The following is a 25517-nucleotide window of genomic DNA, read 5'->3' as shown; positions in this document are numbered from 1 at the left end:
GGGTCTTATAAACTCCACAACAAAAGTTTGGAAAGTTTTTTCAAGCATCTATATCTCAGATTATTTGTGACATGTTCATATCGTGATGTATATCAATGGATAGCTACTTTATTCCCCATTACAATGACACCACTTTTGAAACAATCACCTTTTTCACGGTTAAGTACATGTCTTGTGAATGTAGTGGGGAACAAAATGTGCCAAAATAATAATTATTCTGTGAAGCAAGCTGCAATCCCATATCTTCATAATAGCTCACAATCTGGAACCTAATGCAATCCTCCAAGATGACAACACTCACCCCCACAGAGCCAGGGTAGTCAACAACTCCCTGCAGAATATGGGAGTAGAGAGAATTGAATGGCCTGCCATCAGCCCAGACCTCAACCCAATTGAACATGATCAGCTTGGTCGTGCTGTGCATGCCAGAGTAGCCAATTAAACTACATTGAATGATCTGTGACGAATCCTGGTTGAAGAATGGAATGCCATCCCATAGCAACGTGTGACCATGCAGGTTGGTGAGCAGCATGAGGAGGAGGTGCCTGGCTGTTGTGGCTGTATATGGTTTTTCCACCCGCTATTGAGGTTTGTGACTAGTATGACTGTAGGTGTATGTGTGTGGTGCATATGATGAACACTATTAACAAACTTATACCAGAATTTACATGACTTACTTTTCCTTCTTGAGTTCAACACAGTGGTACGTCCATTTGCCAAAGTCAACACCATCCATAACAACAACAGCTTTATCCTGCTTTGGATTGTAGTTGAATTCTGGTGCAACAATGGTATGAAAGTGAAGCAGTAGACATTGACCTTGCTCCACCATGAGTGCAAGTGGGATATATAACCCATCAGCAGCTTGAGTTGGTCCCCTGTTGTTGATATATAACAATGATTTTAAAAGTATTATAATTAAACATTAGTGTCTATGACTCATACACAGATTTGTTGTCAAATGTAATTAAGGGGTCACTTCCGGTGTAAAACCAAATACCTTAAAAATTTGATTAGCTAAGAAAAACTTAGCACAGTGGCAGTATGAATTGTTGTTACCCAGTGTATATATTTATTTAGGGTCAAATGTCATTAAGGGGTCACTTCCAGTCCAAGATCAAAAACATTCAAAATGCCCCCTCTGCCACAAATAACGTATTAGAGTGATGCCACATGCATTGATATTAGCCAGTGTCTATGTAGTGTTCACAGATTTTGCGGTCAAAGGTCATTAAGGGGTCACACCACGGCTGGTTTCGTGGTCTTAGACCACAGCTATGTCTAGTTTATAGTACTTGGTTATCAAGTTATTGGTGCTATACAGCTGAGTTATGGTCATGATCATGTTGCACCTCATGTTATACATGGGCTAGTCCAAAACTTTTAATGGTGACATGGGGGCTGAAAAAGTTTTATCACATGTATACTACACAATGAACTATCAAGAAATAACATGTTTAATTATAAAGCTTAGAGGGAATTTAGGGGAATGTATCATGGATGTAACAAAGGCATGCATGAGATGGAGAGTAGTGTCTTTATAATGGTAGCATTGAATACATAAGATCATTTTTGCATGCATTATGGACATGATTATTACTTAAGAATAATTTTTTTTTTTAACCACCAAGGTCTTTTGCACCATTTCAGAAGTGTGCTCAGAAAGTGAGAACCTGGGGAGGGGGATAGGCCTATATGCAAAAACTGGTGACTGAAGAAATTCAAATGTTTAACTATGGCCAATGCAGTGGCCATTGTGTCACGCTTTTACAACGCCAGGGGGATATCTGAGGGGAATTTACCCCCCCCTGAGAATTTGAAAGGCGAATTATTGTAACCATTTGGTGAACCATTTTTACACAATGTGTAAATTTTATTTTTTAAATGAAGTCCCAATTGAAGCCACTTTATGGACTAACTTTTACACTAGGGTAAAAAATTATAGTACTGCACTGTTGTCAAAGGACACCCAAGTCTAAAGGTTTTTTCTTCAAAACAAATTAAGGATTTCTCATGAAAAAGAACTATCCATCAGCAAGATCCTGCAAGAAAGTGTATACCCGTGAGAAAGGTATTGTTACCTGTTATGTTATATCTAATCCTGTATTGTTTCCCCTTTTCATTGTTGTAGATCTGGTGGGGTTTGCATGCGGATGTAGATGTAGACAAGCGTAGATAAGCGTAGACAAGCGTAGATAAGCGTAGACAAGCGTAGACAAGCGTAGACAGAACTTATTAGAGACTAACATTAATAATAACTTTCATTACCAACCTACTTCGGGAGCTTGATTGGGACACTCTCCAGTCAAGACGGCAAGCAAAGAAATTGACAACTCTTTATAGAGGCCCTGCATGAAATTGTCGATTGGCTCCAAACAAAGGATTTGAGCCGGTGTCCTTCACCGTAGTTATGGCGGAGTGCAGTCTATTCAATCAAATGTTGTCATCAACCTATTTGATCGTAGTGCAGGGTTATGTGTGTGAGACGAACTGTCACGGTAGATTGCAATCATGCTTTTGTTGAATGCATTTGAGTAGTCCGCCTTATTTACGGGATGATACGTCACATGCAAGGCCTCTATAAAATGGATAATGGGCTCATTGACATTAAATTAAGACTACATACAGCACACCACTAGGTCAGAGGGGACACAACTAGATATATTTTCAGCCAAGATGTAAGACCACCATCTACCAGAAGTCTTTCTTCCCATCAACCATCGTTAGCTGGAACCAGCTTTCTCCATCCGTTGCTGACACGGCCCTGCACTTCTTAGATCGCCTTGATAAGAGTTCGAAGCCCTGTCGTCAAGAGAGGGCAGTAAACTCGAGGTAAAGAATATCCCATATCGCGCTAATGAGCTGGGCAATAACCGTAGAAAAAGCTTGTTTCTGGCGAAAATTGACAAGTAACTTGCACAAATTTCTAGATAAAGTTACTATAGGGTCGTGCGATGTATTCAAACCATTTGTTAACCATTTCTTTTTTAGGGAGCAATAATTATTTATCACGAATATTATTGTCATGTTTATGACATCATAGTTACTCGCATTTTGTTCATTTTTTAATTTTGAAACATTTAACGCTCAAAAGTCACACAAAATCAATCACATATATTTTTCTTTATTTCACCAGAGTGTCCTTGCCAAGATTCTAGCATCAGACCATGCGCTTTCTCAAGATACAGCCTTCATAAGTGTTAGGTCACTTCTGTACAATTCTTATAATTTGTTTCATGCATTAAAATAGCGATGCACGTTTTTGTTGTGTTTTTGATAGGTTTTCATGTCCGATTGTAACGATAAAAGATTATTCCCTATAGAAAAACAATATGGCAAAAGATACCACAGTTTGTAACATTCTCCATGAACTTAACCATCTTGTTTGGATTGTGATGTAATTAAAGTGTGTAATGAGATTTTCTGAATCTGACTTGTAAAATATTATTTTTCATCACAATTTCTCATCAAATTCATACATTTCTGGGTCAAAAGTCAGGTAAAACACTTTGTGGTTTTGAAATTTGGTTTAGAAATAACGCTAATAAAATCATTTGGGTTGATCAAACAGTTGCTTTTTATGATTTTCAAGGCAATATGCATAAATGATGAATCGGCACGTACATAATTTTTCACTTCAGTAAGCTCGTCTTTTGACCAACGTTCATTATAGATCACGGGTTATATTGTATGCGATTGACGTCAAAGAACCACATGTGTATGAGCTTGTGCATTGAATTGAATTACACAATGGTTGTTCAGGTTATTGATCGCTAGATGGAAGCGAACATGATACATATTACGTAGGATTCCATGCCTGTGCGGGGATTTGAACCCTAGCGACCAGAACTATGAACACTTTGAAGTGTTAGCACCTTGCAGGGCCGTGCTGAGAGCCCGGACTTTAAAAACTGCTTTCAAAACAAATTTAGCTCATCACCTCAAACCAAATCTATAATTACTCTGCCATCCAACCACTGCGGAAGTTGGTGTGATGTATCCTTGAGATATTTTTGCCAGCAGCAGCGACTTCAGATTCAGAGATCCATTTGAATGTCACCACCCCACCCACCCCCACAGAATTTATGTCACAAAAACAACAGATAGCTTCTACATAGAATATTTCCACCTTTTTCTTTTCTTCCAATAATGGAGAGAGTATATGTGCGGCCTGTCATTCTGAATATGCGGAAATTCGTTGGGTGCATTGCATACCCTTACCAAAGTGAATGCCTTCGCTATGCAGTTGCTATGCAGTCGTAGATGCAGTTATTTTATGTAGTCGGTTTAAGTAGTCGAAATGATCTTCATATGCATCGACATGTCCATATTATGCCTTCAAAGACATGATATATGCCTTCGAAGGCTACATTGGTTGACTGCATAGCTATGCCTTCCCACAGCAAAGTTAATATGCAAATTAGCCATGCCTTCATTGGGTGACTGCATATCTGAAGATCTAAATTAGGCAGTTGACTGTGTTACGATTTCCGTCAAATTTTAATTTTGTCATTCTTTACAGAAAATGTTGCAATAACATTAATGATAACTATTAGGAAGGATCTCTGTCCATTTTTAGCCAAAATATTCACAGGGTAACACTAGCTATTTCCATGTTTTTGGTTCTATGGGGGAATTAAAATTGTAATTAGAATCAGGCCCTTATGCAGGGGGTGCGCACCCCACCCCACGCGTACCGGCCCGATTACGATCCAGGTCTATATGATCATGATCAATGTGCATTTCAGTGGAACGGCATAACGCCTAGTGCAGGGCAATTACATTAAAAACGGTGTAAACCCATTGCTATATGCCCTGTTACATCACTACTCATGAATACCCTTTATACTTTTCCATGTGTTTACCATTGTGACACTTGCAGGGTGGCAGTTTGGACCACTCACTGTGACAAAAAGTTGAAAACAACAGCTCCAAAGAAATAGGATGACCATTTGGCACCATGCATAAAGTCATGGCTCTTAAAAATTGTCTGCCAAAAAGGTTTAGAATCATCATCTTGATGAACCAATATAAACCTTATTGCTCCCACCTTTCAGCCCGCCAAAATAAGACAGAGATCCCCAGTACATTAATTATCCCTGTACCACATTAATTATTGTCATTATACATGTACATGTCAGCATAATTATAATGAACTAAACTGTTCTGCTATAGAAAACTAGGTTGCCACTAAAACTAATTTTGAATACATGATACATCTCTGATGTACAAGTGCTACTCATCTACATGCAGTGAAAATCTGTAAGCCTCAAATTTACCTGTTCATACAATCATTGTAATTTATCTGTAATGTGGAATTTCCTTTCAAATGTCTGAATTATGTAAAATAGTGCCCAAAACATCCACCATCTTCTTACAGCTTGCAACTACCTTGAATCCAAGAGCAAATTTGAAATGGCAGTTGGTGATCATGTGACATGTATGCAAATTAGCTCTCGACTGCATAATTTGCCTTCCATAGGACTGCATAATTTTGAATTTGTCTTCGACTACTTGTTTTCCCAAGCTTGACTGCATAGGACTGTATAATTTACAGTAACTGCCTATTTGAAATGTCTTCGACTGCTTTCTATGCAGTCTAAGACATAACTTCATGGTACAACTGCATCATTAAGTAGTCATTTGTATTCGACTGCATAAAGACTGCATATTATGCAGTTTTGTATGGTAAGGGTAGTGACGGATGTTGATTTTTGTCATTTTTATGAAAATTGGCCAATTAGTCTAATATTACCAAGATTTGAAGCTCAAGTTTGCATAATTAATTAGTTAATTAATTATGCAATTGACGGATGTTGATATACCGTAATCACTCGATAGTTAGCATATGTGCCTTCTATCGAGGGCTTTTGAAAACGTGTAAAAATGAAAAAAAAAAGAACAGCGCCATCCACAAAAGTGTAAAGGGTTTTGAGCAAATCATCGATACACATATAGTTATATACGAACAAGTTAACCTGCAAATTTGTGTCTCAACCCCATTAGCTCAGTTGGCAAAGTGGTTCAATTTCAAAAACGGAGAGACCGCAAGTTTGAGACTCTTCATAAACTTCGAATTTGTAGAGTATAGTTTACTCTTTTTTTCTCTCTTTTTTAATTAAACTACGTATCTCCATTTCGAATTTCATTAAGGTTTTTGTGTGGGTTTTTTTGTTTTTGTTTTTTTGCTTCTTTCTTTTGGTGTTTGCTTTTTGTGTATTTATTTTAATCAATTCTTTTCAATTGTCAGCGGCTTCATATGCCAAACGTGCAACAAAATAGTAACGAAAAATCTTTAAGAAGGTAATACCCCCCCCCCCGACGAATCTGCCGGTGTCATAATGTTGTATCCCAACCTACACTGCAGAACTCAGTCTTCAATGCTAGTCAGTCATTTATATTGGTCGTAATAATGACTATCATTTGAAGACTGAACTCTTATCATACATCCTCCGAGGATTACTGGGGCAGAAGTTATGAATCTTTTTGAATCCTTTCATGACCACTGAAGCATAGTCAAGGACACTCAATTGAATTGAAAAGCTTCTCGCTTGCGATAAAAGAATGTGCAGTAGTGCAGTAGTTGTAGTCCTTGCCCCTATAATATACATAACTTACTTGTCACTAATGCGCTATAATTTTTGAGACAAATGCAAAAATAGGCACAAAATTGGCCAGGGGTGTAGTACCCCCTTAATAGCGAATAATTCTTCATGTGATAGATGTTTCAAGATACTTTAAATACTAGTTTTTCAAAATACAGCAACTTTGGGAGGATTTTACTTGTTAGTGGTCTGCTATGGTTGACCACAAATTGGCATACTCTTTGATCGCGTCTAACTCAAAAACTTTTTTCTGTCAGAGTCCAACATCCGTCACTATGTAGTACACCCGACGAATTATCTCAAATTTATCGAAGTGACCTAACAGCTAATCCATGGGGGGAAATTGCTCCCAGATTGATTATATTTACCAGGACAAATGCACACCTAGTGACGGATGAACAATTTCCAAATTTAAATGCTAAAGTGAGCTTGATTATAGGTTCAAAGCAGAGCAAAAGGAAGATGCACAACTCAAACTTTGATCAATTTTTCCTGTTATTTCGAGCCCCCTTCCCAAGTTGGTTATGACCTAGTCTTATTTTTGCAATTATTCCATTTCATTACGCCCATGCCTAAATGAAATACCACACAACACTACAATCAATGGCCGCTGCCATGAATATACCTCGAGTGAAGCCAGGTGAATAAATACATGTATGAAATGTTATATCTATTGGTTTAGTCCATTTCCTGTAGTTTGCAATACTATTTTACATTGGCGACGAATGCGGAAACTGTAACCTACGCTACAACACAATGAACAGGTACGATCTTTAAGCTTACCTATTCCATGCAAATTAAGTCAAACAGTGACTACAGTCAAGACCGTCAGAGTCAGAGTGCAGTGACGATCGTCAAATGGAGTGTCAGCTAATATAACTAAGACCCTGTACATGAATATCGCCAGAAATCTGTTAGACTATTTATCTGATTATCTGAATATTGCCATAAGTCTGCTTAACATGTATATTTTAAGCACAAAACTGGAGTTAATTGACACTTGAGCTGGATAAATATAAACAATAAATCATGTCATCGTCAATGCCCACCCTACCAGAATTTGATCCACACTCTGATCCTGCCAGCCTATCCATACGCTGGGATAAGTGGGTCAGCCGGTTCAAGACAGCGATGGTAGGTTTTGATATTAACTCAGAAGCTAGACAGCGTTCTCTCATGCTCCATTATGGCGGCGAAGCTCTACATGATATCTTCGACACACTACCAGACACTGGCACCCCAACCGAGCTCAAGCCAGCAATCGATGCGCTTACCAAATATTTCAATCCCAAAAAAAACATAATATACGAGACAATCATGTTTCGGAGAACGACTCAATACGCCGATGAGAGCGTCGATCAATTCTGCACTCGTCTGCGCAAGTTGGCCATCCACTGCGATTTTGGTGATAGTACTGAAAGAGAACTAAAAACACAAATCATTGCCCATCTCACATCGTCTCCACCTAGCACAGTGGCTAAGGTAATTCAATCTGCCACTGCAGCAAGATATACTCAACGCCGCAAACCTATGAACTCATCCAACAAACTCTGCTACTTTTGTGGATACGATTACCCACATAAAGGTCAATGTCCAGCGCACGGCAAAGAATGCACATCGTGCGGTAACTTAACCACTTTGCCCGTGCCTGTCAAAGTAGTAAACGGACAGATACAAGATCAAGTAACTTTAAATCTAAAGAACCACAAACAGGAGAGACCAGTAGTAACAGAACACAAACACGGAGAGACCGAGTCAAAGCTCTGAATGATAATACAGGTAAACGGGTTGATGAGTATGATGATATCCACAACATAAAACAATACAGTTCAGAATCAGATGACGACAACTTTCATGTGTTTTCTCTCAGCAGCATACATACTGTGAACAACATGCACAATGACCATGATGACATATCAATGACAACAGTCAACATCAACAAAACACCAGTACGCATGTGTATAGATTCAGGCAGCAAATGGAACATAATTGATGAAGTAACATACAGCAACATTAAACATAAGACAGCACATAATATACAGCTTCAAGACACAGACATAGAGTTGACACCATATCGCAGTACTGACCCCATTCCTATCATAGGTGTATTTCAAGCAAGTATTCATACCGGTGAACGAGAACTTGATGCAGACATATACGTTGTGAAAGGTAAAGCTAACAATCTTCTTGGACAATACACATCAAGAGATCTCAACCTTCTTCACATCAACACAGTACACAACATCAATAATGATATTGCTAAACAATATCCAGAGGTCTTTAACGGAGTAGGAAAGTTGAAGGATGTAACTGTTAAACTCCATATAAATGAGCAAGTACAACCTGTTGCTCAGACACATCGCAAAATTCCCTTCCAACTCCGTGACAAGATAGAGAAAAAACTGCAAGAACTTCAAGACCAGGACATAATTGAAGATGCCACTGGTCCAACACCATGGGTATCCCCATTAATCGCGGTACCCAAACCCAAATCACAGGACGACATCAGGCTCTGTGTTGATATGCGTGCTGCGAATAAAGCGGTCATCCGCGAGAGACATGATACACCAACCTTGGATGAAATTGTGGCTGAGTTGAATGGTTCAAAGTACTTTTCAAAACTTGACTTACGATCGGGCTACCATCAACTCGAACTAAGTCCTGAGAGTAGATACATCACTACATTCGCAACTCATGTTGGCCTCAAACGTTACAAGCGTTTAAACTTTGGGATATCTTCAGCCAGCGAAGTATTCCAAGACACCATCAGACAGAGTTTAGAAGGCATACCGGGAGTGTTGAACATATCTGATGACATACTATTACATGCACCCACACAATCAGAACACAACACCAGACTCACACAACTGCTACAAAGACTAGCAGATAAAGGACTCACACTCAACAGGGAGAAATGTGAATTCAGTAAAACACATCTTGAATTTTTTGGTCTGACCTTTGGGAAACATGGTGTATCCCCAGACCCCAAGAAAGTCGAAGCACTCAAACATGCCCCACCTCCGCAGTCTGCTGCTGAAATCAGTAGCCTATGGGCATGGCAACCTTCAGTGCAAGGTTTATACCTGATATGGCAACAATTACTGAACCGTTACGCAGACTAATCAACAAGGACACACCCTTCACCTGGACAGGAGAACAAGATGAAGCTCTGCAACAGCTCAAGAACGCCCTCTCTAGTGAGACAGTCATGTCCTATTATGACACAAACAGACACACAGAAATTTGGGTGGATGCCAGCCCAGTAGGACTCGGCGCTATACTGGTTCAGATCGACGAGCATGGTGAGAGGAGATATGTTTGTTATGTGAGTAGATCCTTGAAACCAACAAAGACCAGATACAGTCAGATAGAGAGGGAAGCCCTTGCCATAGTGTGGGCTGTACAGCGTCTTCACCTCTATGTGTTTGGGAAACCATTCACTGTAATTACAGATCATAAGCCCCTTGTGCCGATCTTCAGTAAACCAAAGATCGACCCGTCAGCTAGAATCAAGTCCTGGCTACTGAAGGTTCAAGGTTATGACATGCAAGTTCGGTACAGCGCCGGCAAAGACAATCCTGCAGACTATATGTCTCGCCATCCTGATCCAGCAGGCAAGCCAGGTAGATCGTCAGAAAGAGCTGAAGAATACGTAAACTTTGTCAAGACCAACTCCAAACCACAGGCAATAACACAAGCTGAAATACAAGAAGCAACAAAAAATGACATTGGACTCCAGATTGTCATAAAGCACCATCGTACAAACACAATGCACAAAGTCAAGGACACACACAGGTGTTATTGGAATATAAGAGATGAAATATCAGTGACAGAAGATGGGACTGTCCTCAAACAAGACAACATCATTGTCCCCGAGTCCCTGACAGATCGTGTTATCCAACTCGCACATCGAGGACACCAGGGAATAACTAAGACGAAAGCCCTTCTGCGTACCAAAGTGTGGTTTCCCAACATGGCTACCAGAGTCGAACAGAAAATTAAAGAATGCATTCCATGTCAAGCCACGACACCAAAGGTGCAAAGATCCCCACTGCAAATGAGTCCTCTACATGTACCAGACTACCCATGGCAGAAAGTAAGCATCGATTTCTGCGGGCCGTTTCAATCAGGTCACTACATTTTAGTGGTTGTAGACGAATATTCGCGCTACCCCGCGGTAGAAATTCTGACGTCGACATCAGCGAAAGCGACAATACCAAAACTAGATAAGATCTTCGCTGAGCATGGAGTCCCTGAGGTTGTCAAAAGTGACAATGGACCCCCATTTCAATCAGATGAGTTCCACAACTTTGCAGAACATCTGAACTTTAAACATCAATGCATCACCCCACTTTGGCCTGAAGCCAATGCCGAAGCTGAAAGGTTCATGCGAACACTAAAAAAAGCAGCACAGACCTCAGAGACTGATAGTCAACCTTGGCACAGAAATATCTGGACCTTTCTTAGACAGTACCGTGTACACACCACATGCAACCACTGGTATTGCCCCAGCAACAGCACTTAATGGAAGACCTATGCGAACCGCTCTTCCACAAGTCTCCGCTAAACTTCAACCAGTCAACCATTCAAGCACACACAAAGTGATCACACAGAATGATAAGCAAAAAAAAAGAGGGATGAAGGAGTATGCAGACAAGCACAGACACACCAAAGAATCTGACATCAAAGTAGGAGACAGGGTACTTGTCAAAAGCCAACAACAAGGGAAATTGATACCATTCTATGACCCCATGCCCTTTACTCCCTGGACCAAAACAAGCATATTTAAAGCACTGTACTTTAAACATGCTTTAAATATGCTTTCTAAACAACATTCCAATGTGCGACATTTGGAACGACGATAAAGTACCTTTATAGTACAAATAAAGCACAATGACCAGAAAAGTACATTTAAAGCATACTGAAAAAAGCACATTTAAAGTACTGTACTTTAATTGTACTTTATACCAAACAAGCATATTTAAAGTACTGTGCTTTAATTATACTTTATACCAAAACAAGTATATTTAAAGCACTGTGCTTTAAATATGCTTTCTAAACAACATTCCAATGTGCGACATTTGGAACGATGATAAAGTACCTTTAAAGTACAAATAAAGCACAATGACTAGAAAAGTACATTTAAATCATACTGAAAAAAGCATATTTAAAGTACTGTGCTTAACGAGGTTCCATACCATATACCAGTAAGCTTATAATTATAAGCTTACCACATATGGAGCTTATCAAAGTATTGGTAACACAAGTATGTTCACATGCAAGCATACATTACCAGTAACTATCTCCTGTAATCAAGCCTGTATTTGTAAGTCCATTAAGTCCTTCATTTTATATAAATATGAACAGTTTTATACATCCATTGCAATATGCAACCTTAGCACAAGATGGCCGTTGGTATTTTTCAAATCTAGAAGAATGTAGTCATGTGACTTGTATATGTAAACATCACATGACCATGATGACCACATTAAAGTACATTTAAAGTACACTGAAAAGCACATTTTAAGTACTCTTACATTGCTGACAATACCGGGAAAACCAATCCAGGTAAAGTATACATAAAGTACTGATAAAGTATATTTAAAGTACACACTGATGTTCAAAATTTGGTTAAGTCCAAAATAAGCACAATTAAAGTATACTCACTGACACTGGGAAAAAACTAAGTCCAAATAAAGTATAGTTAAAGCACAAAAAATTTCCCACATTTATCAAAATATTCATAAAGTATAATTAAAGTCATATAAAGCACATTTAAAGTACCTTTAAAGTACACAGTTTTTCCAGGATATGAAAAATAAGCACATTTAAAGTACACTTTATAATGTACTAATTAACAGAAAGTACAGTTAAAGTACCCTTAAAGTACAGTTAAAGTACCCTTAAAGTACAGATAAAGTACATTTCTAAAGTGCTTTATTTGGTCCAGGGCTGTGATGAATAGAAAAGGATCACAAATAACAGCCACAAACAACACTAAAACAATCACAAGAGATGTGTCACACTTCAAGAAAATAGTAAGGATGCATACAGGAGAGCTGACAGGGAAGAGAAGTGTGAGGAAGTGGCATACACAAGTGATGAAGAAGACACACAGGAGATACCGGTACCGGTACAAGTACCAAATAACAACAATAACCCTAGACGTTATCCAAGACGTGATACAAGGCCACCGGTCCGTCTAAATGATTACATAACATAATACCATTCACTATATATGCACACAAACTTGAGTCATGTAGTGTATTGGTGAATGAAGAAAAAACTAACTGAACCTTGTTACACACATGAATACATGTACTTACATGTAGCAACTGACTGAACTTTTTGTACCGGGGCCAGCAAAGCTGGCCACGGTACTTATTAATTGGATCAAGTTTGTTGTTGTTTCTAACTTTCTGTTTGATAGTTTATGAATAAAACAGAAAATATTGTCAAAAAATGATCAAGTTGTCATAGCAAATAGAAATACCAAAATTGGTGTGTGAAGAAAGCAGAAGTTTTGTGTTGATTTTGCATGACTAAGGTAAAATCAGTATATATTTTAGGAACTTTCTTTCTAAATTGAAAATTGGGCAAATTCGCTGGTCCTCTTACCATGCACATTGACCTTATTAGAGTATAAAGTGCAGGGGACAATAAAATACTCAGTAAATGTGTCAGTGTGTGGTCATCATGTCATAGTGCTTTTCAAGCAGGGTCAAGGTTATCTAGCAGCGATCTTGCTATAGGTTAATGAAAATGTTTTGATGTGCATCTATTCCAGAAAACTTACACATGAAAATTAATTGGCAGTTGGTGGGAGATAGAGAATAATTGGCAGGACAATTGGTTCTACATTTAGGAGTTTCACATGATAATAATAATAATATGTTAGGATAGAAGAGGGTGTATGTTATGCCCTTAATCAAAAGTCTGGTATCAAAAGCTATTTGCACACATGATAAACAATTACCTTCTTTTGGATAAGTTGATTAACTTCATATATTTTTGTCTATAATATTATGATGATATACAGAAAAATCAGAAATCAGTAAAATGTAGCTTTGGTGCAGATGTAAAAATCAGAAATCAGTAAAATGTAGCTTTGGTGCAGATGTAAGCTAATTATGTTCCACGTATATCACTAGTCTTTAACCATGCTATAAACAAAATTAATACAATAGCATTGGGTTTCAGTATGTGTAGGCCTATAATATATTTGTTGTTTATATATTCCAAAAATAATTATTCTTGATATAGTGTGTTTAAATTTTCAAACCAGATTGTTATGAATTAATCTATACTAAAAGATGCGAATGTTGTTTGCTTTTACAAATTTCATTTGTGCAATCACAATTATACTAGACAGTTTTGACGTATTAAAGTATAGTGTGAGAGAGAATACAAAACAGAGTGTAACATAAACTATTGGGCAAAATCGCCAATTAATTAGCTTCCGAAATTCTTGAGGATGTAGAAGGATCACATTTGGTACCAAATGTTTGGAATCTATTCCATCTTTTTTCAAATTTATGTAACAACGTAAAGACTGATGTTGAAAGAATAGCAACAAATGGAACTTGGCTCAAAATGTTCAAACAACCACAATATTTACACTTAAAAATTATTTTTACTGTATATTTATATTTAAAAAAAGAAAATGGTTGTTACTCAATGTAATCTACTTTTTGTTATATAATCTTCACATGAAATCATTCCTGTCCCGGTACATCCCTTTTTAAAGGGTTTTTTATTACACTTAATATTGGTGTGCATCATTTGTTTACACATCGGTGATAGTTGGTTATTATTGGATTTAGACTAGATGCTATTATACAAAGCAACTTGTTGACATTAGACTAGCTGCTGCTATACTAAGCAATATTTCTGTTAAGGGCATGTTGATCATGCCAGCGTTGTTGTTCTCCACATACATGTATACTTTGCACAAACACTCTCTATTCCATTTCATGCTCATGAACAACGACTCTCTCAAAAAGAAGGGAGAGATGTAATATCATTACGCCCATGCCTAAATGAAATACCACACAACACTACAATCAATGGCCGCTGCCATGAATATACCTCGAGTGAAGCCAGGTGAATAAATACATGTATGAAATGTTATATCTATTGGTTTAGTCCATTTCCTGTAGTTTGCAATACTATTTTACACATCCCATAAATTTGCAATTCCAATTCCCATATCCGGAATTCAGAAAGAATTTATACTTTACAAATTGGGACCAAAATAGAGGTGTATGCAGCAAGTATTATCAAGTCGTAGTCTGCAAAACTGATAAATGATTGACTTTGGTCTAGCTTGGAACTATATGTATAGATAATATACGTTATACCTGTATTTTTTGCTTTAGTTTTACCAGATTTTCTTTTTGCACAGCCGGCCACAGGCCGCTGTTCATTGTTTTCACAGGGTTGTTTCTTCTTCGTTTGGTAAGTGTACAATGAGTCATCACAGCCAAGTGCTTTGAGTCATTTTGTCCATTATTTGGTCACTATAGGACCATTGGGCTGGGGAACAAATCACATTATCATCTTCCGGTCAAAGGCCATCCACTTCCGGTCAATGGCCATGAAAATGTGATTTTCCCTAAAAATGCTACTCAGAGCACAGCGCATGGGCGTCAATCCTCAGGGGGGACAGGGGGACAGGGGGACGTGTCCCCCCACCTTTCGACAAAATGACCCATTTTTTGTTCTTTTCAGCCACTTTCTAACAATTTTGGCTGGTTGTCCCCCACATTTCAAGCCAGATTGGTGCTAATGGCACAGAGTTTTAAGACTTGCACATGCATTGACCTTCGCTGGTGCACAAAAGTTATTCTTTGATATGGGTCATTTAGGGTCACTTCCGGTCATTTAAAAAAATACCTTCAAAATGCTGCTACTTCTGCCTATATTCAATGGCCATGGGGGCTTTGGGTGTTGAAGCCCCCCGCACTATGTTAAAATTCATGTAAAATCAGCTGTGTTTTTGGCGATTTTAGCCATTAAGCCCCTACATAACTCTGAAAGACGGGCTGGACACGCCGGTGATATTACATAGTAGAATGATAGCACTTGGTCACTAGGACCATTGGGTGAGGGGACAAATGTCACATGATCAACTTCCTGTCAAAGGTCATTCACTTCCGGTCAATGGTCAAAAATGCTACTCCTTCCACAAATATCATAGCACAGAGTTGGGACTTACATACCTATCTCAAAAAAATAAAAAAACAGCTCCTAGATATTTTTATCTAGTTTTTAAAAATTAATAAAACAAATTTTGGCCCAAGAAACATTATTTTTGGTATTTTGGGCCAAAAATGGCATTTTAGCCCAAATTTGACCTCACAGATGAACTTATCAAGTCTTTGCCATTCTAAACATGTATACTTTTATATACTTTACACCAACAATTTAGCAGTTATGAGGCCCGAAAGTTTCCATAATTCCAGGGTTCAGACCAACCTTAACAGAGAATGGTTGAATATTTGTGAGGTGACACAAAAGCTGATATAAACTAATTCAAACTTAAAAAGGCATTTCGTGATCCACAGCCTCATCCCCCCCCCCCCACTTTTCTCAAAAAAAGTTTTTTATACCACTGGAAACCTCTGGATACATAATGTTTATGTACACAAAAAATTCTTGTGGATAAATTCGATCTGAATTTTCTACATGGCACACACACACAAACACACCCCTGTTATCTTTTCATTAAATGTAATAATATAGCATTGATGCACACTTTTAGTAAAAGTTACCAATGCAACACAAGTCTTACTTGTTATTCTCTTTGCCTTTGTTCTTGTTTTGATCCTTGTTGTAAACAGCAGGCTGTAAAAACATAAATATATTATTTAAAAAAATAATACGATTAAAATTTGATTAAAAGAAGAAAAATCTTAACACATGTGTTTATTTAGCAGAATGGGGAATTATTGAGTACCCATTCAATCAAGCTCAATGTCCCACAATTAGATAGACAATATATAGAGAAAACCAAAACTATTTTTTTATGCATTTTGGCTCACTTTTCCTCCTTTTCCCCCAAACAAGGGGTACAGGTGCAGGTCCCGATATCGGTTTCAAAAGTTGAATGTCGATATCAATGAACTAAATAGTATAGTTCATGTCAAAGTCAAATTAAGAACTACAGACCTATTTCTCAACTCAAGTTCATTGCCAAGTCGATTGAGAGATGTTACCTGCAACAAATTCAGAATTACTTGAACTCTAATTGTAGAGTAAAGTTACCACATGACCCCAAAAAAATTGCAACAGAAGGATTTTTGGTATTTTCTTGCAGTATAGTGTCTAATAAATAACATATCAAAAGTTTACAAAAATTCAACTTGGGCGAGGGGTCCAACTGTGACGTAATCAAAATGGCCGCCAAAAGCTGGAAAAATACCCATTAATCAACTATTTTTATCCATTGTTCACTCGTTATTGTGGGTTCCACTGGTAACAACCTTGTTCAGAAGTACATTACTAGATGTTGTAATGAATCTTTAAATTGTGGTATTTAGATGGAGCAATTTGACATCCATAATTAATTTCAAAATGGCTGCCATTTTGGTATTTTGGCTAATGAAGTGAAATCATACACGTAATTGTAAGGCAAAACTTAGGGCATTAGATTTTCTAAAATAGCCAATATCCTTTGCACATAATATTCCCATTCAAATTTATATAGAGGCAGACATACAAACCAAATTGGCAGCAAGAGTGAATTTCAAAATGGCCGCCATTTTGGTATGTTGGCGATTGAGTTAAATTATGCACGTATTGTAACTTGAAACTTAAAGCGACAGAAATTCTAAAATAACCAACATTAATATTATACTTTCAAGTAGGCATATGTACCAATTTGACAGCCATATTTACCATCATGATTCCTTTGTTTGCAGTAGTATTCATCGCCCACATTGTATTTATGTTGGAATTAGTTGTCATCATCATCATCATCATCATCATCATCATCATCATCATCATCATCATCATCATCATCATCATCATCATCATCATCTCAGAATAATTCTTGATCCATATTCTTACACATAGCCTATGTGTCCACAAACTTCAGTGTAATTGAGTCCATTCTTTCTGCAGCTACATTTCTTTGTGATGCATCCTGTAGAACAATTGCATGGAATCATCTTCAGCAATGGTTCTCGTGCTGGACTTCTTTTTATCATGACTGGAAAAAATTTGTCACCTTAAACAATCCATCCCCAGTCAGATGTACGTTCTCCTAGAGTTAAGCATTGCAGCAGAGGTTGTGGGTGGAAGTCTTTCAGGTTTAACAAAGTTCTCTGCTGGGCAAACTTTTTTGGAAAGAAACCTGTTGCGTAAGGATTCCAAAGACTCTGATTGCTGACCATTAAACAAGGACACCATTGCTTTGCAACCTTCACTTTCTATATATTCTTGATCCATACTGGGAGTGCAAAATGCCTTGGAACAAGCTTGTAATACAGGATCACCATTGATAATGTTGTGCAATACAGACTTCATGCCTACCCCAAATATTCTTGAAGTAGTGTAGTGTTGTAACCTGAAAACGCATGGGCAAACAACACATCCGAACAAATGTCATCACTGAGTAAGCGCTTCGGAACATATGAATCTCCTTCAGCATGGATCTCATGGCATCCTTTCTGTTGCATACGCTCCCCAGTTAGTTTAATGAGTGTCTGTGTGTTCAGATCATTTTTTTGCCAGCAAATTGCCAGTATCTGATATGCCTACCTTATTTGCAACCCGACTCTTGCGGCGCTGATTCGTGTTATCCTTTGTGTTTTGTCCACCAGTGTATCTCTCAAAGACAACCGTGGCCTTGTCATAGTGATCAAATGTGAAAGATGTATAATAATATCAGCAAGGGAACTATAGGTGCTTCCTTCTGTCCACTTCAAGCGATGTAGAATAGAATCTCCATCAAGAACATAGTGATCAGTCCTTGGAACTGCCTCAGGGCCATTAGCCTCTGATGAGGACACATGACCCTGTATGGCTTGTAGTAGTGGTGCTTTATCTGGAATCCAGAAACTTTTGAATCAACAGAGCTGGATCAATGGTTTGGTCATCAGTGACCTTGACAGTCCGTGCAGATGCAAGGGTCTTGACTCTAGTCTTCCGTTTGTAGTTATATGAAAAGTCAGCATGTCCTTCCATTTTGTTTACCTATTTTGAACCGGTTTTGCATGTGACTCACTTATCAGAGGGTGATGCCCCTGAGACAGTTCCAAGGACTGAGTGATCACTATGTTCTTGATGGAGGTATCTTCTGATAATTATACATCTTTCACATTTGATCACTATGGCAAGGCCACGGTTGTCTTTGATTGATACATTAGGGACTGTATGGAACAGGAAGGATGTCATCTGATATTGATACCGATATTGATACAGTGAAAGCAGCAGTCGCAATGGCATCATTTAAGTTAACAACCCTAATTGTAGAAGACACATCTGTTGGTATTACTTCTTCATTATGCAGAAAAGGACTGTAAGGACTTGTACTTTCGGTGTGACAATGATAAACCATATGTATATGATATCAAGGTTCCGAAGCGCTTACTCAGTTATGACATTTGTTCGGATTTGTTGTTTGCCCATGCGTTTTCAGGTTGTGACACTACTTCAAGAATATTTGGGGTAGGCAAGTCTATATTTAACAAAATCATCAATGATCATCCTGTATTACAAGTTGTTCCAAGGCATTTCGCACTCCCAATATGGATCAAGAATATGTATAAAGTGAAGGCTGCAAAGCAATGGTGGACGTCCCTGTTTAATGGTCAGCAATCAGAGTCTTTGGAATCCTTACGCTACCGGTTTCTTTCCACAAAAAAAATGCACAGCAAAGAGCTTTGTTTAACCTGAAAGACTTCCACTCACAACCTCTGCGGCAAAGCTTCACTCCAGGAGAATGTATCTATAGGTCATGCAGCGGATGTGTAAAAGTGATGGTATGCATCCAATTGACTGGGGATGGATTCTTTAAGGTGACAAATTTGTTCCATTCGATGCAATTGTTCTACAGAATGCATCACAATGAAATGTAGCTGCAGAAAGAATGGACTCAATTGCACTGGAGCATGTGCACACATAGGCTAAATGTGAGAACATGGATCAAGAACTATTCTCAGATGATGATGATAACTAAATACAACATACATACAATGTGGTTGATGTATACTACTGTAAACAAAGGCATCGCATCATGGAATAGCAAGATGAATTTTGTTTACTTCAAGAATATACTGTAAGCAACATATTTATTTTTATTATGGTGATTATAGCTGACAGCCATTTTGAAATGCTATATGGCTCCAAATTGGTACATATGCCTACTTAAAAGTATAATTTTAATGGTTCTATTGGTGCATAGGATGTTGGTTATTTTCGAATTTATGTCGCTTTAAGTTTCAAGTTGCAACACGTGCATAATTTAAGTCAATAAGCCAACATACCAAAATGGCGGCCATTTTGAAATTCGCTGTTGCTGCTAATTTGGTTCGTATGTCTACCTCTATATAAAATTTAATGGGAATATGGGTGCAAAGGATATTGGCTATTTTAGAAAATGCAACGCTTTACGTTTCGCCTTACATAAAGTTACAATTACGTGCATGATTTGATTTCATATGCCAAAATACCAAACTGGCGGCCATTTTGAAATTCATTATGGCTGTAAAATCGATCAATCTTAATACCACAATATAAAGATTCATTACTACATCCAGTAATGTACTTCTGAACAAGGTTGTCAGCAGTGGAACCCACAAAAACGAGTGAAAAAAGGATGAAATCAGTAGATTACTTGGTATTTTTCCAGCTTTTGGCGGCCATTTTGATTACGTCACTGTTGGACCCCTCGCCCAAGTTGAATTTTTGTAAACTTTTGATATGTTATTCATTAGACCTTATACTGCAAGAAAATACCAAAAAAAGCTTCTGTTGCAATTTTTTTGGGGTTAGGGGTAGCTGTGTCATATTTTGATCCTAATCTGTCTGCTGCCCCCACCACAGCTGTAAAACTGTGAGTGTTGTTCAGATTGTAAAATGACATGCTTTGCGAGGTTGATGGACCCCAGGATGCCATCCTTGTTCTTTTGGACTTCAGCACTGCCTTTGATACCATTGATTATAACATCTGCCTTCAAAGACTGAGTCAGTGTTAAGGTATCGGAGGCACTGCCCTCAAGTGGTTCAGATCATCTTGGAAGATGGGACACAATCAGTTTTGATTGGTAATTACGCAATCTCATCAGCCCACTATCTTCAATATGGATTTCCTCAAAGCTTCTTTGCAAGTGTACCAGGTTTCACATACTACTCTGCTATTCACAGTGACATTGTGAATCAACATGGCCTGAACCACATATCTAAGCAGATGATATACGCAGGTTTATTTGTTCCTTGATCCTGGAGATCGCGCCCGGAGATCACGGTATCATGATTGACCATCTTGAAAGCTGCATAAAGATTATAAAAGCCTGGGCATTGCAAAAATTCAAAAAGTTCAATGATAGCAAAACTGAAATATTGTACTTTCACCAATGCTTTGTTAGTTCCAATCCCTTTTCTACTGTTGCAATTGGTGACTCTGCAATTGATATTACACACAAAACTCAGAACTTCTGTTTTATTTTTGAAGACAGCCTTGATGGATCCAATATTTATCATACTTGGTGGGCATGCATTCGCCACATTGAACAGATAAGGAAGTTTCTGGAGGGTGAGGCAGCAACTGAGAAGCTTCATCACATCATGAATATAGACTCCTGCAGCAACAGCCTTCCCTTAGGACTGCCTGAAAAACTGATTCAATGTCTCCAACACCTGCAGAATGCCACAGCAATGTTTATCTGTCTCGCAAAATGCAACAAACACATAACCCCAATTCTCTACAGACTTCACTGGCTCCCTGTCCGTCAGCGGATCAGATACAAGACTCTGCTTCTAACGTTCAAGCGTCTTCACAATATGGGCCCTTCTTACTGGAGCAAACTCATTTGGCTACATAAACCCAAGCGCACCCTATGTTCTTTGTATCTCATACTACTCGAGATACCAGCTACACCAAGGACCATCACAAATGGTTCGCAACTGCCCCCATCATTATGAAACGAGCTTTCAGAAGTAATTAGAAGCATCCAATCTATCAACCATTTCAAGAAATTGCTGAAGACTTTTCTGTTTAACCAGCACTTCAACTGATGTTCCTTCTGAACTTGCATGGCTCAAGTGTTTGCCTTTTAAACTGTTGTCATTGAAGTGTATTTTATATTTTATTGTTGGTACTGTGTTAACCTGCTTTTTAGTACTATGTGATTTGTGAATATTTCGGACACCTTTTAAAATGTTGTGTTTGGCTAATGGCTAATAGTACTTTTAAGTTTGTACCATATCTAATCTTATGCTTTTATTATTATGTGACTTTTAAATTTAAGTCACTTAAAAAAAATCTTGTGTTTGGGGAATAGTAGTTTTAAGTTTGTATTGTAGTTTATATAATTTGTTTTACTACACTCTTGTAATTTTATGTTTAAAAAAAATGTTTTTATCCTCTGTATATCAGCGCTATTATCTTGTATTATTATTTAAGGTGTGGTCTATGTTAACATTTGTAGTACATGTGTACAATGTACAGACTTTGAACCCAATAGTGTATTCAATATAATAATTCATACATACATGTATATATATAATCTAAAGTAATCTAGATCCAGTCGACACGAGTGTGTTTTTTCCCATTGATTACGATCGTGTCATATTATCATATTATATTATCAGTACCGTGTGTCAGCTCAATGTTGTCGCGAATGATGAAAATTTCCATCATTGGGCTGGTTTGTAGAATGATCGTGTCGTAATTGCCGATGAAAATTACCCATGTGTACGCATCTTGTCGTTGTATTTATGTTTACTCAATGGACTTCGTAATTGGCGTGGCGTGTGTGCAACCATAATTTATGCACCTCGACATGATGACGAGGTGCTGACCGTGTGGATGCTCTCATCATTCATTTATCATAATTCTGTCATAATCTGGTGATTACGACACGATGACAAAAATATACTAGTGTGGACTGGGTCCTAGTAACCACAAAGGCTCTGCAATTTTATGTTTCCAATGGTTGAGTTGATAACATTTGGGAATACACTATCATAACGCTGTGGAAAAATAATTTTTTGGTTAGGGTTTTCAGACCAAATGTAACTCAGGAGTACCCCAACCTTAATTTTTTATTAGGCTTGAGGGAGCAGCAAAAAAAGTTGCCAATCCGAACCCATGAAAAAAAACACATATCTGTCAGAACTTAACTTTGAATTTGATCCTATTCTTCTACTGTGACATGTTTGATGAATACATTACAGGTGATCTTGGGTCGTCTTACAGCTCTAAAAATGGTTAATTTCGTGGGTTATCAGTGGCAGTTCAACATCAACAATGCAACCTTAACCAAACATTTATTTTTCCATGGCCTAAAGGTCAAAAGGGGCACACATTTTTTGGCACATCAGTACCTTGGCAATAAATAATTTACCTCATTACTTTGGTTATCATTCTTATCTGTTTCTGCATCATGCCCTTTGGTTTCATATGTATGCTTTGAGTTGCCACCTGAAAAGAAAAGGAAAACAATCAATGACAATCATGGTATTAAACTTAACTACATATGAGACACAGTCTGGTCCATGGAAGCCAAAGGCGGCAAATTTGAAATTGAGATTAAATTAAAAATTACTGAATAGGGTGCAACTTGTTAGACTTGAGTCCAGTCCTCGTTTACAGAGATTAGGGTTGAGGTAGGGCAGTCTTGTAATAAGACTAGTAGAGTTCCACCCTATTTGGCAATCGCTCCGAAAAGACACATTACAAAACTCCATAACTTAAGAACCAAGTATGCTAGACCTTTGGTGTTTCCAGTATATACATGTAATAGCCTAACATTTGTATAAGGTAATAATTATAGTAACTCAATTTTCAAAAATGCCTCCTTTGGGTCTCCATGAGCTTCCATGGACCAGATTGTGTCACATATTGCCAATGTTACTATTTATCAATAATGTGTAAGGGTACTTTTTTCACTAACCAGTGATGAACAATTAATTAATACAACACATGATGTTTATAAATATGTTTGGAGTTTGGTTGGAGTTTCGAGATTGCATGGCCAGGGATTAATAATCCTTCCTACTAGAAGCTCCAAGCAAAGCAGTGCCAGAAGTATACACAAATTTGTATTATTTGCTCCCAGCAAAATTATTTATTATTTACCTCCCCCTGCAAATTAATTGACAACCTCTGTTAGGTGTAAGGAGAACCCCTGATTAATGTGCAACTCAGAATTAAGGTTGGTCTTAATCCTGGAATATTATAGAAACTTTGGGGCCTCATAACTGACAAATTGTTGGTCCAAAGTATATAAAAGTATGTTTATTTAGAATGGCAGAGACTTGATAAATCCATCTTTGAGGTCAAATTTGGGCAAAAATGCTCCATTTTGGAGAAAATTCCCAAAACCTGTTTTTGGCCCAAATTTTTACGCACAACGTAACAAAAAAATTTCTTGAGTAAAATTTCTTGTTATTAATTTTTAAATTATCCAAAGCTATTTTTTATTTTATTTTTTTATTTTGACCAACTTTGAAAAATTGTCACCAGAAATGGTTGAAAATGCTCAATTTTGCAACAACAAAAATCATAAAAAGCCTGATTTTTGCTCAAATTTCAAATATTCCTAGTGAAATGATGAAAAACATTTAAAAAAACTGGTCCTAGATAAATTTATATCTAATTTCTTTTTAAATTAATAAAAAAATTTACTCAAAAAAATGCAAAAAAAAATTGACCTCACAGATGATTCATCAAGTCTTTGCCATCTTTACTAAATATGTGTACATAAAAGTTGTATTTAGGCCGAAATTCAGTCAAATAACGAAGTTCCAAAATTTTGAAATTTTTGGGCCTTTGGGCCAAAATTTTTTAATGTCCAAAAACGGTGTCAAAGTACTCTAAAACACTTGACTGATACTTTCATATACTTTAGACCAATAAGTTTTTGAGGGCCAGAAGTTTTCATAACCAGGGTTAAGAACAACCTTAAGCAAGAAAAGGAAAGCTAACATAAGGATCACAGAAATAGAAATTTGCCCATAGGCAATTGAGAGTTGTAACTCCACTGTAATACTTGCCTGGTGAGTGTCCAGTTATAAAATTTACCTGTTACAAGTAAAATCTTGTGTAGCTGGATACAAAAAGGTATACTCATTACTTGAAAGCACATAAACTTGGTCAAAAATATGTTGAAATCAGCAACTGGTCTACTAGTCTGTGCTAATTTAATATGGGCAAGATGATTACAAATGTTCTCTCATGAGATATGTACTTAAAGCCATGTGTGATTTACATAAAGAGTATACTAAGTATTCCTATTTAAATGTTAGTTTTCACTGGTCACATTATCCCATTTAAATTTCGAGCCAAATGAGGCAAAATGAAGAAAATTGCTATTTCATTCCAGTGCCTACAATGTGTGTATTAGCTCGCCGATCGATTATCATGGCGTATTCGTAGCTTAATGCAGCTGGGTCGTTCAAACAAGAGGTACGACAAATAGCAAAATGCACACAGTTTATACATCACTGATTCAATGATTCAATGTACACACGCACATGATGTGTCTAGCCATCACTTGATCTGAGATCTCTGGATTTAAAAAACTTTAAATTTTACTGTAATTAGAGCACTCCAGGTTTAGTCTTTCACATGGTATTTTAGTACACCATTGGACAATACAATCATGCAAAAAGTAGAAAAATTGAGGGCGTGGAGCAAATCACACATGGCTTTAAAGAGGAAACATCCTATGCCAGGCCACCTGT

The 25517-nt window shown here is 37.6% G+C and overlaps 1 protein-coding gene across 1 annotated transcript in view; it reads right to left on the bottom strand.

Annotated features, from left to right (window-relative positions):
* LOC140166722 (E3 ubiquitin-protein ligase rnf213-alpha-like) overlaps positions 1-25517 on the bottom strand; it is a 136651-nt gene that overhangs the window by 78273 nt on the left and 32861 nt on the right. The window contains exons 4-6 of the mRNA XM_072190220.1: positions 23177-23253; positions 16399-16451; positions 678-878 (exon numbers count right to left, since the gene is read on the bottom strand). Of these exons, the coding sequence (XP_072046321.1) occupies positions 678-878; positions 16399-16451; positions 23177-23253 (331 nt within the window). The remainder of the gene's footprint in view (positions 1-677; positions 879-16398; positions 16452-23176; positions 23254-25517) is intronic.

Source organism: Amphiura filiformis, chromosome 12 (genome assembly GCF_039555335.1).
Source record: "Amphiura filiformis chromosome 12, Afil_fr2py, whole genome shotgun sequence".
In the NCBI taxonomy this organism is placed as follows: domain Eukaryota; kingdom Metazoa; phylum Echinodermata; class Ophiuroidea; order Amphilepidida; family Amphiuridae; genus Amphiura; species Amphiura filiformis.
The sequence above is the reverse complement of the archived record's forward strand: the minus strand, read 5'-3'. Positions and strand labels throughout refer to the sequence as shown.